The sequence below is a fragment of the Meriones unguiculatus genome, chromosome X (genome assembly GCF_030254825.1).
Source record: "Meriones unguiculatus strain TT.TT164.6M chromosome X, Bangor_MerUng_6.1, whole genome shotgun sequence".
Taxonomy (NCBI): domain Eukaryota; kingdom Metazoa; phylum Chordata; class Mammalia; order Rodentia; family Muridae; genus Meriones; species Meriones unguiculatus.
In genome coordinates this window covers 28,961,516-28,980,250 of record NC_083369.1, presented here as the reverse complement: position 1 = coordinate 28,980,250, position 18,735 = coordinate 28,961,516, and the positions used below count along the sequence as shown (strand labels likewise).

The 18,735-nt window shown below is 41.7% G+C and overlaps 1 protein-coding gene across 1 annotated transcript in view; it reads right to left on the bottom strand.

Moving 5' to 3' along the window:
• Nucleotides 1-2,977: 2,977 nt before the first annotated feature.
• Nucleotides 2,978-18,735, bottom strand: part of LOC110543121 (transcription initiation factor TFIID subunit 1-like) — an 87,188-nt gene continuing 71,430 nt past the window's right edge. Inside the window, 1 exon segment of the mRNA XM_060375511.1 lies at nucleotides 2,978-4,790. Within this exon segment, the coding sequence (XP_060231494.1) occupies nucleotides 4,726-4,790 (65 nt within the window). The 3' untranslated portion in view covers nucleotides 2,978-4,725.

The window sequence follows — 18,735 nt, the reverse complement described above, 5'->3', positions numbered from 1 at the left end:
TGGTGCTCTCACACAAACATATATGCACACAAAACACCAATGCATGTTAAATAAATATTTTTAAAAAGATATTGAGCAATGCAGGGTGTAGTAGCCTTCAATTCCTCTGCCTTTAATCTCTGTTAGTGGATCTCTGTTAGTTTGAGGCTAGCATGGTCCACATATTGAGTTCTAGGACAGCCAGAATATAGTAGAAAAAGCCTGTCTCTACAAAAGAAGAAAACATTGAGGATTAGAGGGCAAAATGTTTAAGAACACTTGTTCTTCCAGAGGACTTGGCTTTGGTTCACAGCACACACATGGTGGCTGACAATGATCTTTAACTCCAGTTAACCCCTGTGTGAAAAACAGTTGGCCTAGTGAACTCAGCCCACTGGAAGAAGCACTAGCTCACATGGCTATCTGTAGTCCACTTTGAACAATACATTCTGAGAGTAGCTGCTGAGTGTTACTGTGAGCATGGTGGTCACTTCCTAGCCTGTCCTGGCTCAGACGGATACCTGGGATAATATCAGTCATTCAGAAGAAGAGGAAGGTCTGGAGTTAAGAACTCAGTCTTCTGTATGCTGGTGCCAGTGCTCTCAAGGCCCATGAGTGGAACAGGTTCAGTCTAGGCTGCCTTCTGCCACTCATTTGGACAAAGAATACACAAAATGAGAGGAGTTTTTCTGATCATAACACTGGAGAACATTCTATTTTCTATGCCCAATAAGAATCATAGCTGAGGATGAGTGTGGTGGCACACACTTGTAATCCTAGAACTTGAGAGGTGTAGGCAGGAGGATCAGGACTTCAACACCAGCCTCTGCTACAGAAGAAACTTAAGGCCAGCCTGAGCTAACACGAGACCTTGTTTTTTGAAACAAAATGAAAGGAAAAGAAATGAAAACTAAAGCTAGGCATGGTGGATGCAGTGGCCTGTAATCCCAGGGCTCAGGGAGGCAGAGGCAGGCAGATCACTGTGAGTTGGTGCCACCCCGGTCTACAAAGTGAGTCCAGGACAGCCAAAGTTACACAGAGAAACCCTGTCTCAAAAAAACCAAAAAGAAAAAAAAGAAACCTATTTTTTAAACAAAGAAACAACAACAAAAATAAATCAACAACAAAGAGAAAAGCACACCCCCTGAAGCAGATGTATTTGTAAAACTAAGTATTCTCTTCTCCAGCATGATCTGCACCATTTGCCTGGGTTTCAAGAGAGCGGGCAGTATATTCATTTGTTCACTAAGTTCATGGCCATAGGAGGTGAAGCTTCACCTCTTGCTCCTCCAGGCCACAGGCTCAAAGGCCAGGCCCCATCATTGTCCAGTGCTGCCCTCCAGAACTTCCCCAGGCCTCCTGCGCTCCTGGCCACACTTAAGAAAGTCATAGTCTTCACTCCCCTCTCCTTAGGCAAAGAGTGGACCTGACCCACAATCTTCCTCTTTGCTCTAATCCAAGGTCATGGATTTAGGGCCATGGATCTCATTATTTGTGAAGATGACAATTTCTCAGTCTCAGCCCTTCCCCCAAACCAACCCCCCCAAAACTACCCTATGTTATGGCAGTGTTGTACAAAGTTTTCTTCTCTTATATAAGCACAATGGTTTAATTACTGTTTTTATTCGTCATTCCTCAGTACCTATCAGATTAGCTTATTATTGGGTTGCTTTGTGTTAGAAAGTTTGGTTTTAAAAACTGCTGTTTGAGTTGCTAATTTTGTAATGCCAGGTTCACAAGACCCTCAGAAACCACCAGGAGACGACTCGATGCAATTGCAAGAGAGCTTTATGAGAGAGATCAAACTTGGGATCCAAGTCTCACTGACGCAGCAGTAGAGAAGTGGGACCTCAAGACCCGAGTGAGCAGGGTTTTTAAAGGGAAAGACTGTGATTAGGGGGTTTCCATGACAGCAAGCAGGGGGGTTCATGCTTTGACGTTACAGGATCAGGTAAAATTTAGAGGGGTGAGGTGACCTTCCCTGAGGTACAATTGTCTAAGGCATATGCCTCTCTGAGGCACAATGGCCTAAGACATATGATCACATTGGCTATTCTTTTAAACTATATCTGAAACATTGGGGAGAATTTTCCCACCCGATTCCCAACTGATTTTCACTGATTATTGCCTGGGAGATTGTCTCTATTTTCTACAAAGCCATTTATTCTGTGATATTTCCTGGAGGCTGTTGCTAGGAGTGTTAACTTTGTTTTCTGCCAGGTGTACATCCTGTGATATTTCCAGGTACCTGAATTCAGTTCCCAGTCAAAATCTTTATTTCAAAATGGAGTTATATTCAGGCTAACTTAAACTCTTCAATTTAAGTTTCATAAACAGATTGTTAAATAAATTTTAGCTTAGGATAGAATTTCTAACAATTTCTCAAATTGCCTTAAACATACTGCTGCCATTTTGTAGTATGTATTTATTTATATAAACAGTGCTTCAGCAGGAGATGCTTTACATTCTGCAGTATCAAATATTCAGCCAAGGGCCTGGAAAGAGAGAAGGGTCAGTGGTTAACAACACATTCTATTCTTGCAGAGGATCTGAATTCAGTTCCCAGAACCCACATAGGGCAGCTAACAACTGCCTGTAACTCTAGCTCCAGGTACTCTGATGCCTTCTTCTGGCCTCCTTGGGCATCTGCACTTATGTACACACACACACACACACACACACACACACAACATTTAGAGAAGGAATAACATGCTTTTTATTTTATTTTGCTTTATTTTAAGTTTAGTTTAGTTTCTTTTTCCAGGCTGGCCTCAAACCCACAGAGACCCATCTGCTTCTGCCTCCCAAATGCTGGGATTAAAGGCATGTGCCCAGTGAAGATGAAAACTGAGTCACAATTTTTAGTCCATATGAGAGATAGAGGACAATTTTCTCTGTTTTCTAGAAAAGACAGCCACACTGCTCCCTTAGGAAAAAAGAAAAAAGAGAGAGAGAGAGAGAGAGAGAGAGAGAGAGAGAGAGAGAGAGAGAGAAATATGGTGCTCTGCTTGAAGATAAGATTGAAAGGATCCTTGTTCTTGGTTGTTTATTATTATTATTTTAAACATACCTTTCCAAAAGACTTAAGTCCCAGGCTTTTACAGTTATAGCTGTCCTCATGGTGTAGCTTCAGCCCCTCTAGAGTGTGAACACCTAAGGAAACATTGCTGAAGATTTTCTGGCATCTAAGGACCTAGAACTTACTATAACCATTTGGAGAGTTTCACTGTTTTGTTTGTGTGTTGTTTCATGGTGGATTTTTTTTTATTTTGTTTTGTTGATACAGGGTCTCACTGTATAGCTTTGGGTAACCTAGAAGTGGCTATATTGACCAGGCTTAGAGATCTGCCTGCCTCTGCCTCTGCCTCTTAGGTGCTAGAATTAAAGATGTGTGCCAGCACACCTGGCCAGTTTTTAATTTGTGTTAGTCCTTTTTGTTGTTGTTGCTTCAACAAAAATTTCTGACAAAAGCAACCTAAGGAAATAAAAGTCTATTTGGCTCACAGTTTGAAGATACTGTCCATCGTGTTGGGGAAGGTGTAGTGGTGAGAAGAGGCCAGCTACGGCAGCAGCAGCATGAAGCAACTGCCAATCAGGAAGCAGAGGGATGGGTGCTGGTACTCTAGCTTCTTGTTTCTCTTTCTTCTTTCTTTCTTTCTCTTTCTTTCTTCCTTCCTTCTTTCTTTTCTTTCTCTCTTTTTTCTTTTTCATATATATATATATGCCTGCACATCTTTGTGGCGGGGGGTGCATGTGTGTGGGTATGATTGTGTGTAGAGGTCCATGTCAGATGCTCTTTTCAATTGCCCTCCTCCTTATTTGTTTATTCATTCATTTCTTTTCAGACAGTGTCTCTCACTGAACCTCCTGGAGATCACCAATTCAGCTAGAATGGATGGACAGCAAGTCCTGGTAATCTCCTGTTTCTACCTCCCCAGGGCTGTGTTTACAGGAGCTCAAGCCATATCTAGCTTTTGCATGTACATACGTGCATAGAGGCCAAGGTTGATGTAGGGTGTCTTCCTCCATTATTCTCCACCTTGCTCTAGGGATCTTGTTTTCACTTCCCACACACTGGGATGATAGATAATCACCATGGCCACCTGGCTTTTTACATGGTTTCTGGAGATCTGTATCTAATCTTCATGCTTGCAGAGCAGGCACTTTGAGCCACATTGAGCCATGTCCCCTTTTTGAGAAAGGGTCTCATGTAGCTTAGGCTGGCCTTGAATTCCTATTCGTCTGCTTCCATTTCCCTGGTGCAGGGATTACAGATGTGCACTACCATACTTCTTGGGGATCAAAAAGCCTTTGTGCATGTTAGGTCAACTGAGCTTCATCATCAGCTCATTTTGTCCTTTTATTATTTAGTCTGGGACTCCATCTTGTTGGAGTACTTTAAAAAAACTTTTATTTATATTTATTATATCTCTTTCTCCCTACTCCATGCCAATCCCTTCTGACACCCCAACACCAGGTAAGAGAGAGAAAGGGTTAGTGGGAGAGGAGCCATAGTTCTTTCTTAGATGCTTCCTGGTGGTTGGGGTCTTCAGGTTTGTGGGAGCCAGCCCAGTCCTCATTTCAGGAGATCTCCAACTTCTTGTCTCACAATAGCAACCAGGAGCTTCAAGGGGAATGCAGAAGTAGCATTCTTCTTTCTCCAGTCTCCACTCGATGGGCTCTGGCATTTATTCTCTCTCCAGAGTCCTCAGAGTCAAACTGTCTGCAGCTGGCAAAGAGCTTGTTTCAGAGCCGGACAACGTAAATAGTTTGCTGCTGTGGACTATCTGAATCAGTCCCACATCCCACACCTGGTATTAAAACAAAAACATGTTTATATCTACAACACCATCCCATTAGATGAATGCTGTCCATGTTCATGAAGGGTCTTTTTTAATACGTTAACTCTCTCTGGAAACAAATTCATGGCAAGCCCAGATGTGTGCCTCCTAGGTGATTCTTTTTTAAAAAATTATTTTATATATAATTGTGCATGTTGTGTGTATGCATGCACTTGTGTCTCTGTGGGTATGTGCATGTGTGAATGCAGCTGCACAGGAGTCCAACAGAGGATATTGGATCCCCTAGACCTGGAGTAACATGAAGATGTGAGCTGCCTGATATGGGTACTAGAAACCCAAACTGAGTCCTCTGCAAGAGCTAAGTCCTCCTATCTGCTAAGCTACCTCTCCACCCCCTCCTAGGGAGATCTAAATCTAGTCAAGTTGACAATAAAGGTTAACCATCACAGGTATTCCTTTAGATCTGAAGAAATCAATAGAAACAGGACTAGAGATGTTATGCCTATGGTTCATGAAAGTGAAACAGGACTAGAGATGTTCTTACACTACATAAAGAGTGAAATGTGAGCCAGGCACCATGGTGCACATCTGTAATCCCAGCACTCAGGGAGGCAGAGGCAGGCATATTTCTATGAGTTCAAGGACAAGCTACAAAGCGAGTCCAGGACAACCAAAGCTACACAGAGAAACCCTGTCTTAGAAAAAAAAAAGTGAAATATATCTATGAAGGTAAGCAACTAAAGGCTTAGTACACGGGCAAGGAGAATTCCAGGCAAGTTTTCTTCCCAAACTCAGGATTCTCTTTTCTGTCTTCCCATCACACTTGTCATGCTAGCTCTGACCCATAGCACATTCTTGTCTTACCTGCTACCTGAATGCTAAGAATGTCAAATATCCTACCATCTGCTAAACATCTGTATTAGTTCTCCGGATGCCAGAAAGAGTCATGCTTCAAATGGAATCATACACATATATGCATGCACATATGTGCGCACACACACCAATACAAGGAAACTACTCTTTGTGGAACTTCTTCTGTCCTCCTCATTCTTCCCCTTCTTTTATCTTCTTCAGTCAGGGAATTTCCAGTGTATTCAAGGATGACTTCTTGCAGCAATGGAAGCAGTTTCCTGCTGTCCTTTGTGTGGGCGAATGTGTGTCATCCATCCTGCCACTTCTGCAATGTTTGGGGACTTTCTTCCTGAAAACTGACCTTCCGCATCTTCTTGCATTCTGGGAGCCCACTCACACTCTTTTTAAAAATGTCTTTTCTGCCTAATCAGCCTTTATCTTTGTTGCTGTCAACAAACAGCTGTGACAAATGTAGAACTCATCATGAAACAGGAAACTTATTCTCAACTCTCCAGAGACACATGTAACCAGGCAGTCCTGGAGTCCGGTTATTTTTATCTTCCAGTCATTTGATTCTTACCCTTCCTGTTTGTACCAATTACCACTTCCCTGCCATTATTTTTCAGTACTGCAGATCAGTGTTAGTCATTGGACATGCTAAGAAGGGTCTCTACCACTAAGCAACATCCACAGATCTTTCCTTTTGTTAGTTTTATGTTTATGTGTGCTGTGTGTATGTGTGTGAATATGTATGGATATGCATATGCCATGATGCATATGTGTAAATCAAAGGACAATCTATAGGAGTTGCCTTTCTCTTTACTCCATGTAAGTCCCAGGAAATGAACTCAAATCATCAGGTACATTGGTTGTGGTTCTCCTCCCTAGAGGCTGTTGGCCACCAGCCTATGAAGTAAGGAGAAGCAGAAGGAGAGACACGGGGCTTGTAAGGCCATGAGCACAATGGACAATGATCACTCTGGGAATCACTTCAGGGAGCTACTTCAACTTTAATTCGGGAGAATGAAGGCTATATACTCCTTAGGGAGTGGATAGGGGGCTTCCAGGATAGGTGTACATAATTGGTTAGAACTAGGCACTTCAAGGATGCTTGAATAGCATTAAACAACTCACTCCTATCATATGAACAGAAACCCATTAACTAATTATCCTATAGGCACAGGGAGAGCAGAGCTAGCAGAGAGCTAGGTCAAAAGTCATATATCAAATGTGGGTAAGGGCATCTATGTCGAAAGACTCTCCAGATAAAGCCAGGCAGAGTAGGAGGTCCTGCCAAGCTCAGAATGGCTATGCAGGCAAGGAGGACTGCAACCACCAACAGCAGGGTTCTTCCAACAATTGATAACTTTTCTATCACTGTGATAAAGCACTATGACCAAGGCAAATTATAGAAAGAAGGGTTTAGGGGCCAGGTGTGGTAGTGCATGCCTTTAATCCCAGCAGTCAGGAGGCAGAGGCAGGCAGATCTCTAGAGATTAAGGCCATCCTGTTCTACAAAGTGATTCCAGGACAGCCAGGGCTGTTACACAGCAAAACCCTGTCTCACAACAGGAAGGAAGAAAGGAAAGAAGGAAGGAAGGAAAGAAGGTAGGTGGTTTTATTTGGGGCTTATAATATCAGAAGGATAGGAATCAATTACCAGCCAGGGAGTACACACCAGCCAGGCAGGTATGGCAATGCAGCAGCTGAGAAGTCACATCCTGACCCACAAATGGGAAGCAGAGAGTACACTGGAAATAGCTCATTTCTTTGAGACTTCAAAGCCTCACTCTCAGATCCCAGATCCAAATCTGCTCTAATCTCCTGGCTCCTTCTCATTCTCTGGTTCATTTGGTATTCACCTGAATTCTCTCTGCAATGTGTCCCTCTATTACTCTCCTGCTAAACTTCCTCTCTCTTATAATGGAAGTTTTGATTTTTTCAAAAACTCTGTTATGCTTTTGTTTTTAAATATGTTTTTGTTTTAATCCCAAGTATGGGATTTTAGTCTGGGCTTTAGTTTGTCCAAAGCTGATAACTGCTTTCTATGGGGCATGGTCTTTGCCAACCGGTAATGTCCTGCCTGCTTCATGCAGCACAGAGAGGGCCGTTGTCTAGGACTCTGAGGAATATAAATATGAGAGCCCAGACAGAGAAGGTGTGATAGTTTGGAGAGACTAGAGACAGAGAAATGTTTCAATGCAGCAGCTCGTTTGCTACTGACAAAGATTGGGATAGCCCCAAAAGAATCCATCGATCCTAAACAGCCAGGTGAAATAAGGGGTCTGTGTCCTCTCTCCCAACTAACCTCTCATGAACCAAAACATCCACAAAACCCGTCAAAGGGTCATTCAACCCCAAATGAGGTCACTACCCAAGGTTGATAATCACAGAGGGAAAAAGAGAAGAGAGAAATGTTGTAATTATATTATAATCTCAAAAATAAAAAAAAAAAGTAAACTCAGACGTGGGGCCTTTAATCCCAGAGCAGATCTCTGTGAGGTTGAGGCCAGCCTGGTCTACAAAGAGAGTTCCAGGAAAGCCAAGGCTATTACACAGAGAAACCCTGTCTTGAAAAAACAAAATAAAATAAAATTATATTTATTCTTTAAAACTTCCACACATATATACAATATATTTTGATCATATCCATCCACCACTATCTCCCTCTAGCTTCCCCTAGCGACCCATCCCCACCAAATCCATCTCCTTCCCAACATCACATATTCTTTTATTTTTGTTATTAATAACCCCCCTAGTCAAATCAGTGCTGCCTATATGTACATGGCTATGCAACCATCAACTGGGGCATGAGCACCTCCCAGGAGCCACATCTACAAAGGTGAGAAACTCTCCTTCCCTCAGCACACGTCAACTGCCAAAAGGGTGTGGCATAAAGGGCCCTTCTTCTATCCATTCTGGAATTTTGACTGGTTTGGTCTTGTGCAAGTGATCATGAACTGTGAGTTCATGTGTGCAACAGCTATGTCAACAGAGGTCAACATTTTACAGCACTCTCCCTGTCTACAAGCTTTTACATTCTCTCTGGCCCCTCTTCCAAAGTGTTCCCTGAGCCTTGGATAGCAGTTGATTGATAAAGATGATTCAACCATAGCTGAGCACTCACTGTTACCTATGCTTGCCACTTTGCCCAGTCTTGAGTCTCTGCATTAACCATTACTCACTGCAAAAAGACATTTCTCAGACCCAAATTGAGAGCAACACAAATCTAGTGTTTTAACCATTAATATTAAAAAGCAGTTTCAAGATGGGCGTGGTGGTGCACACCTTTAATCCCAGCACTTGGGAGGTCGAGGCAGGCAGATCTCTGTAAATTTGAGGCCAGCCTGGTCCAGGATAGTCAGGGCTATAGAGAGAAACCCTGTCTCCAAACAAACAAATAAAAAATGAGACTAAAGGAAAAAAAAGAAGGAAATTTGACATTGTAGGGTGCCCTCCTAAGGCATATGACCTTCTCAGTCATAGTGTTATGCTCATATAGGATGATAAACAGAATTCATTAAGACTATGAGGTTCTGTAATTTTTTTTTTTTGTCCTATGGCACACCATGTGGCAATTTCAAGACGGCAGAGTCAAATCACATGGTTGCTATTTAAAAAAAAAATCTGTGTTTCTATAGATGTTATAAACACACATGCGTACATATACGTTTTAAACAAGAGTTTGAATTTAAACTTTAAACATATCTGATAACTGTTAATTTATAACCAAGACATACAGAACATATTAATCATTTAAGATCAGTCAGAAACATGTAATGGCCATACACATACATCTAAAACAGACAAAACTTTCCTTATTTCCTCTGGCTGTAATTTCAGGCACTTTGTTACTTGCTAGCAGTGTTACATGGGAAGCCACCCACTGCAGCCAGCCCTTGGTATGCCTCCTTGCCCTCTGCCCTCTCATGATGACCCCCAGAAGTGAAGTGGCCATCATTTTTCCTCCCAGAAGCCAGGCTTGTACACCTTCAGTCAATGTTGCTGGCCTGCCTGCCTTCCCAGCAGGCTCCTTCCCACTCAGAGCTAAAGGCTAGAGAAACAGAGCTTATAGACCATGATTTGAGTCACCCTGCCAGGGACCTGCGGCTTGTGCTTGAGCTGCCAAGACCAGCAGCTCTGTTGGCCTAGAACTAAACAAGAATTTTACCTATGGTTAGATCAATTCAAGAAGACCCATCATAAAATGATAAGAACAAGGACATTCATGAACAGACACAGATGTTCCCAGAGAAAACTTGGTCGACCAGAGAATTGCAGTGGTACTGCTTGCTGGATCAGAACCAAAGAACCAATTTGAGAGCTTCCGCCAAACCAAAACCAATGAGAACTGGGATTGTCCCTGAGAGGTGGCAAGAACATCTTCCACACCTCAGGCCAAGGGATTTACAGCTCCTTCCCTAATCCTAAGGGCCAATTCCAACTCTTTTGCAAAAGGAAACCAAAACCCAAAACCAATGAGAACTGCTCCAAAGAAGTGGCAAGAACATTTTCTGCCAGAGCTTCCGCTAATTCCAAGGGCCAGTTCCAACTCCTTTTGCAAGAAGAAACCAAAAACAAAGAAAGTAGACATCAGAAACAATAATATAAATACAAAGAAACACAAAACATAAAACAGTATCTCTGAGACACAGACAAACAAGGAGAGACACAAACAGACCACTCACTTACAGGCTGGTGTTCAGCTCCTCGTGCCAGGAGTCCTAGGAGGTCTTAAGGATGCCAGACCAGCAACCAAATGTTATTCCCAGATGTTAGGGTCCCCAAAGACCACCAGGAGCCAGACCACATATGCAAGAGCAAAGAGCTTTATTCGGGCTTAAGCTCAGTCTCTCCACCATCACCAACACTGTGGATCAGAGAGAAGAGGCCCAAGCAGCTGCATAGCAGGGTTTTCATTTGGGGTTTGAGCAAGAACCTGGAATTCCCAGTTTAGCAGTTACACGATTGGATGACATTCAGCAAGGGCAAGGGTGTTACAGAGTGATTGGCTAACTAACATAACATTGAGTGAGCTATCTATAGACCTCAGGAATGTTAGGGTCAGTAGGCTGCCCAGCACAGATGCCCCACCCTGAGATAAGATGCCTTCCCATTCTTGTGGTTATCCTCATGCTATTTCTTGGGGAGAGAATTTTATGGCCTTGTTTCTGAGACTGATGACTTTTGGGGGAGGGAGTCAGGCCTGGTCCTTTCAAAAGTAAGCCTGAAATTTAAAAAAAATTAATTTATTCATGCATATATATGTGTCTTCATGAGTTTATGTACACCACATACACATAGGTGGTCTTGGAAGCCAGAGAGGGTGTCAGGTCCCCTCAGAAGCGAGTTATAAGCAATGGTGAGCCATCTGATATGGTTGCTGGGAACCAAACCCCACATCCTCAGTAGGGCAGTATAAAAGTGCTCTTAACTGCTGAACTGTCTTTCCAGGACCTAAGTCCCAGATTTGCAATATGTAAGTTTTCTTTCTTCCTTTATTGTAGAGTTTAAAGGGAGGAAATGGAAGGGAGAAAAATTGGGACTGTATTATAATCTCAAAAATAAAATGTAAAACTTTTTAGTGCATGTGTGTGTGTTGGCCTTGACCTTGGGTTATAAGACCTTAAAAAAGTTTGTGACTTATTACCAGTAAATGTTTGATTTGTATATGTATTTTGTATTTTTAAAAGTTGTTCCACCTGGTCTACAAAGCGAGTTCCAGGACAGCCTGGGCCTATACAGAGAGACCCTGTCTCAAAAAAAAAAAAAAAAAAAAGAAAAAAAAAAGAAAAAGAAAAGAAAATCTGTATACCAAACATTATTCTAAGTACTGCATGATGTACTTTTTTTTTTTTTTTCCTTTTTGAGACAAGATTTCCCATGCTGTCTGGGCTGGTTTCATCCTAGATCCAAACACTCCAGAATCCACTCAGCCTTCCAAGTGGCTGGGACTACACACTGGAAGCAAAGTGCCTTGGGCACTCAAGTTTACAATGATCTTATCACCCTACATTTACAGATGATAAACCAAAGCCTGGAGGATTTGCAGAAGGTCAGCGTGAGATGAGAGGATCTTCCCTCCAGGGACATGGCTGCAGGCAAGGCAAGTTCCATGGCTTTTAAAAAGAACAGTTTTAAGACAGGCTCTCTCCTGGCCAGCCTGGCTGGACTGTCAACTCAGAGATCTGACAGCCTCTGCCTCCTCCAAACTCCTATTGAAATAAGGATGTCAGGAGTGCTAGGATTACAGGCATGTGTTACTACACGAGGCTGTATTTCCTATGTTTAAGTGTTTTGCTTGCATGTGTGTATGTGCACTGCATTCCTGTCTGCTGCCCGTGGAGGCCAGAGGGTGTCAGATCCCCTGGAACTAGAATTAGAGACAGCTGTGAGCTGCCATGTGGGTGCTAGGATCCAAACCTAAGACCTCTACAAGAACAGCAAGTGTTTCTTCACCTTCTTTACTCCACTTTTCTTTCTTTCTCTCTCATCTTCCTTCCATTCATCTCTCTCTTTCTTTCTCTCTTTCTTTCTTTCTTTCTTTCTTTCTTTCTTTCTTTCTTTCTTTCTTTCTTTCTTTCTTTCTTTCTCTTTTTTTCTCTCTCTCTCTTTCTTTCTCCCCACTGCTCTCTCTTTCTCTCTCCTTCCCCTTTCTTTCTTTGTATTTTTTGAGACAATGTCTCTCTCTATAGTTCTGGTTGACCCAAATCTCACTATCTAGACCAGGCTGGCCTCAAACTCAAGAGTCCACCTGCCTCTGTCTCCTGGGTGCTGGGTGTGCCACAACCCCTGACTTAAATAAATCTTAAATTTTTTTTTTTCACGTTGAGAATAGAATGACTCCAAGCCAGGAATTTTGGTATACAACTGTCATCACAGCTCTTGGAAGGTGAAAGCAGGAGGAACTGGGGGTTCAAGGCCAGCCTCAGACACATGAACTCCTGTCTCAAACAAAACAAAACATGGAAAAATAAGAACAGAATGACTCCAAGTACTCTAAGTGTATGAACTTCTCTGGATAATTTTAAGGGTTTATTTTATTGCTTATCATAATTTCATAAGTTGTTTTCCCAGTACTGGAGATGGGATCCAGGGCTTCACATATACTAGTGAAAACATTCTATGGATGAGCATTGGTCTACACCAGCCCTACATCTTCTAATTGTAAACAGTGCTTTAACACTGCCAGTGATGGCTGCACAACAAAGCCCTCTCTGACCATTAAACTAGCACCTTCATTCCACATTCTTTCACAACACTTTTGAAAATAAATTTATTTTGGGGAGAGAGGAAAGCAAGATCGTTCTAGGTAAAGGTGCATGCAGCCAAGTCTGACAACTTGAGTGGGATCCCTGGACCGATGTGATAGGAGAGACTCCTGCAAGTTGTCCTTTTAAACACACACATGTCCACACACCCCTCTACACTATCGTGCATATATACATAAAAACATAGAAAATCTAAAAAAAAAAAAAACATAGAAAATCATTTAAAATTTTTTTGAGACAGGATATTGTTAATACAGACCAGGATGGCCTCAAAACTGCCATCACTCCCCTTATCCTCAGGAATCATTTGAAGAAAAAAAAAAAAAAAGTCGCAACAAGAAAACCAGTAAGGATGGCAAACTGGCTTAAAACACTTAAAGAGCAAGCTGGACAACCCAAGTTCATTCTCCAGAACCCATATCAAGGTGGAAGGCAATAAAAAACTAGGCTAAAGAGATGGCTCAGTGGTTAAGAGAATTTATTGCACTTGCAGAGGGCATTGCTTTGGTTCCCATCACCCACAGGGTAGCTTACAACCATCCATAACTCCAGGTACAGGGAATCTGATACCCTCTTTTGCCCCCTGCAGGCACCAGGTACACTTAAATACATGCAAACAAAATACTCATATATAACTAAAATAAAATTGGTGCACTGCTTTAATCCCAGAACTCTTGAGGCAGAAGCAAGAGGATCTCTGGGAGTTTGAGGCCAGCCTGATCAACATAGTAAGCTCTAGGACAGCCAGAGCTACATAGTGAAACCTTATCTCAAAAACAGTCAAAATAACAGGTGAAACTGTAATCTTGCTTCAGACAGCCTTCCAAGTGCTGAATTAAGGCAGGAGCCACCAGGGGCTCTTCTCCAACCCAACTCTTATAACCAGATCCCCACACTATTTTTTTGACAGAGTGTTAGTCTGTAGCCCTGGCTGGCATTGAACGCTGAGAACCACCTGCCTCTGCCTCCTGGGTGCTGGGATCAAAGAAGTGTACTACCTAGCCTGGCACATAATGTATTTTCTACTTCTATACCATAACAAACTGTGTTGCTAAGACCCTCTGGAGAAAAAAAATGCAGAAATATACTGGTACCATTTAACATGAACACTGTTAAATGGCAGCGACCAGTGTACACCATACCTGAGGGTCAGAAGATCCAAAACTCTGAAACTGGTGAGTGGAGGGGTGGCTGAAGCCAGAACATTGATATTGAGGCTTCCTGGACTAGAGGGGACAACCCGTGACCTGGGACAGTCTGAATCCAGGCACAGGCCTCCCTGCTTGACTGCTGAGGCAGTGGCTGCTGCTGTGCTCGCTGCTGCTGCCCTAAGCACAAGCCTCCCTGCTCGGTGACTGAGATGGCAGAGGCAGCAAGAGTATGAGCCTACCTCCTTGGTGACTGAGACAGAGGAGGTGGCTCCAAGAACAGGAGTCCCTGTCTGGCTGCTACGGCAGGCAGCTACTGCCCCAAACACAAGCCTCTGTGCTCCATAACTGAGAGGTGGCCCCAACTACAGGCTTCCCTGCAAGACAGCCAAACAGTGGACACCACTGACAGATTTCCTACACTTTCAATTTGCCCCTGCAGGCCCAGATCTGACAGTAGAGAACCTTGAGAATCAGTGGGATACCTATGCTTTCTGCATAGGCCTACCAGTGAGTGAGTGTGCCTTCAAGGGGGTGCATACAGAGCCCCAGATCCAGGGGCTCTACACTAGCAGCCACACATCAGATCCCTCCCACCCACACCCCCACTGTGGGCAACATAGGGATCCTTGGGACAGCATTCTCAAGATTGAAGCCCCTGTTCTGTGGGTCTCCCAGTAGAGTCCAGGCTGGAGCCAAACTGCTACAACCTAAGCAGATCTGAGGGCCTGGAGGACAGTATAGTACTACAGGCCTGTGGGCCACTGAGGCATTCACTACACCTGCACATGCACACTGCGATCCACATTAGCACCACAACTTTTACTTACCCTCTACCCTTCCAGGCATCTACATGCACTAGCACCCTGTCCTCCAAGGCACAGTTCCATGTAACCTCTCATGCTTGTGTACATGCGCTTGCAACCTTCTTCCCTTAGCTACAGCTGAAATACCAACATCCACTCTTGAACCAGTGAACCTCTGTCATCTTCCTGAAGAAAAACCAGAGACAGATGGACCCAGTCTGAAGTACAGACTCCTGGAACACACAGCTAAGGTTATAGATAAGCAGATGGCCAGAGGTCAGTGTAAGAACATACCCAACAAAAATCAGGACATCATGGCTTCACCAGCAACCCCCAAAAATTAATGGATATTTTAATTCATCCTTTTCAAAAGAAAATGATCTAAAGTCTATGCTTATATAGTTATTAGAGGTACAAAAAGAGGAAATGAACAAAGCTCTCAAAGAAATACAGGAAAATACAGCCAAACAAATACAGGCACAAATAGAGGCACAGAGAGAGGAAACGAACAAAAAAATTTGAGGTCATCATGGAAAGACAGTAATCCACATTTAAAGAGATGAAGGAAATGGTGCAAGACATGAAAACAGAATTAGAATCAATAAAGAAAACACAAACAGAGAAAAGCCTGGAGCTGGAGAACCTAGAGAAGAGATCAAGAACCACATTAGTAAGCATCACCAACAAAATACAAAAAACAGAAGACTTAATCTCAAGTGCTAAAGATAAAATTGCAGAACTTGATACATCTCTCACAAAAATAAATTAAAATCGGAAAAGTCCGAAACATAAAACATCCAAGAAATCAAGGATGCCATAAAAGGACGAAATCTAAGAATAATAGGAATAGAGGTAAAAGAAGAGTCCAGGCTCCATGTTCCAGAAAATATTTTCAAGAAAATAATAGAGGAAAATTTTCTAAACTTAAGAGATGTCTGTAAACATACAAGAGGTTTGCAGAACACCAAATAGACTAGACCAGAAAAGAAACCCCTTACGTCATGTAATAGTAAAAACAATAAATCTACAGAACAAAGAAAAATATTAAAAGTTGCAAGGGAAAAGGCCAAGTAACATATGAAAGTAGACCTATCAGAATCACACCAGCCTTATCAACAGAAACTATGAAAGCCAGAATGGCCTGGACAGACGTCATACAGACTCTAAGACACCACAGATGCCAACCCAGACTACTATACCCAGCAAAGCTTTTAATCAACATAGATGGAGAAAACAAAATATTCCATGACAAAACTAAACTTAAACAGTATCAACACAGCAACCTAGTCCTACAGAAGATAATAGAAGGAAAACTCCATTCTAAAACTCCATTCTACACCCAAGAAAAAACAGGAAATAAATAACTTTACAACAAAAAAGTCAAATGAAAACAAGGACACAAACACACTATCACCTCCAACTCCACAATAAAAGGAACTAACATTCATTGGTCACTATTATATATCAAAAATCAACTGACTCAACTCTCTAATAAAGAGATACAGACTAACAGATTGGTTGCAGAAACAGGATACAACATTCTGTTGCATCCAAGAAACACACCTCTGCAACAAAGATAAAAACTACCTCAGAGTAAAAGGCTGGAAAAGGGGTTTTCAAGCAAACAGACCCAGAAAACAAGCTGCAGTAGCTATCCTAATATGTAATAAAATAGAGTTTCAACCAAAAATAATCAAAAAAGATAAGGAGGGGCAATTTATTCTCATCAAAGGAAAAATCCACCATGAGGACATAATCATCCTGAAAATCTATGCCCCAAATACAAGAGCACCTGCATTTATAAACGAAACATTATTAATGTTTAAATCACACATTGATCCCAACACCTTAATACTGGGAGACTTCAACACTCCACTCTCACCAAGGGACAGACCATATAGACAGAAACGAAATAAGAAAACAATGACACTTACAGAATGGACCTAATGGACCTAAACAAAATGGACCTAATGGATGTCTACAGAGCTTTTCATTCAAACTCAAAAGAGTATACCTTCTTTTCAGCACCTCATGGAACCTTCTCAAAAATTGACCATATAGTCAGGCACAAAGCAAGCCTTAACAGATACAAGAAGATTGAAATAATCCCTTGTATCCTATCAGACCATCATGGCCTAAAACTAGACCTCAAACAACAACAGAAATAACAAAAAGTCTACATACACATGGAAACTAAAGAACTTTCTACTCAGTGACATCTGGGTCAGGGAAGAAACAAAGAAAGAAATAAGAGACTTCCTAAAATTCAATAAAAATGAAGGCACAACTTACCTAGATTCATGGGAAACAATGAAAACAGTGCTAAGAGTACCTTCCGAAAGAAGTTTGAGACATCTTGTACAAGCAACTTAATGGTATACCTACAAGCCCTAGGGGGGGAAAAAGGAAGTAGACACACCCAAGAGGCGAAGATGATTAGAAATAATCAAACTCAGAGCTGAAATCAATGAATTAAAAACAAAGAAAACAATTTAAAGAATCAAGGAAACCAAGAGCTGGCTCTTTGAGAAAATCAACAAGATAGACAAAACTTTAGCCAAACTAACTAAAAGGCAGAAAGAAACTATCCAAATCAGCAAAATCAGAAATGAAAAGAGGGACATAACAACACTGAGGAAAATATTAGGTCTTACTACAAAAGTCTATATGCCACAAAATTTGGAAATCTAAATGAAATGAACAATATTCTTGATAGATTTCATTTATCAAAATTAAATCAAGATCAGGTAAATAGATTAAATAGTCCTATATCGCCCAAGGAAACAAAAGCTGTCAACAAAAGTCTCCCCTCCAAAAAAAAAGCACAGGGCCAGATGGTTTCAGCACATAATTCTACCAGACCTTTGAAGAAGAGCTAACTCCAATACTCTTCAAACAAGTCCACAAAATAGGAACAGAAGGAACATTAGCAAACTCATTCTATGAGGCCACAGTAACTTTGATACCTAAATCACACAAAGTCCCAACAAAAAAAAAGAGAACTTCAGACCTATCTCTCTCAGGAACATTGATACAAAAATACTCAATAAAATACTTGCAAACTGAATCCAAGAACACATAAAAGATATCATCCACCATGACCAAACAGGCTTCATCCCAGGCATGCAGGGGTGGAAATCCATCAATGTAATCCACCATATAAACAAACTGAAGGAGAAAAACCACATGATCATCTCCTTAGATAAAAAAAAAAAAAAAAAAAAAAAAAAAGATTTTGACAAAATCTAACACCCATTCATGTTTAAGGTCTTGGAGAGATCAGGGATAAAAGGTACACATGTAAACAAAGTAAAGACAGTATACAGCAAACCAATAGCCAAGATTAAACTAAACGGAAAGAAACTTCAATTAATCCCACTGAAATCAGGGATAAGGCAAAGCTACCTACTCTCTCTGTATCTCTTCAACATAGTATTTGAAGTCCTAGCTAGAGCAATAAGACAACTAAAGGAGATCAAGAGGATACAAATCGGAAAGGAAGACGTTGAAGTATCACTATTCACAGATCATATGATAGTATACCTGAGAGACCCCAAAAATTCTACCAGGGAACTCCTGCAGCTGATAAACACCTTTAGCAGAATGGCTGAATAAAAAATTAACTCAAAAAAAATCAGTAGCCCTCCTGTATACAAAAGACAAAAGGGCTGAGAAAGAAATTAGGGAAACAACACCCTTCACAATAGCCACAAATAACATAAAGTACTTTGGTGTCACTCTAACCAAGCAAGTGAAATACTCGAAAAAAACTTCAAGCCTCTGAAGAAAGAAATTGAAGAAGACATCAGAAGATGGAAAGATCTCCCATGATCATGGATTGGTAGGATTAACATAGTCAAAATGGCCATCCTGCCAA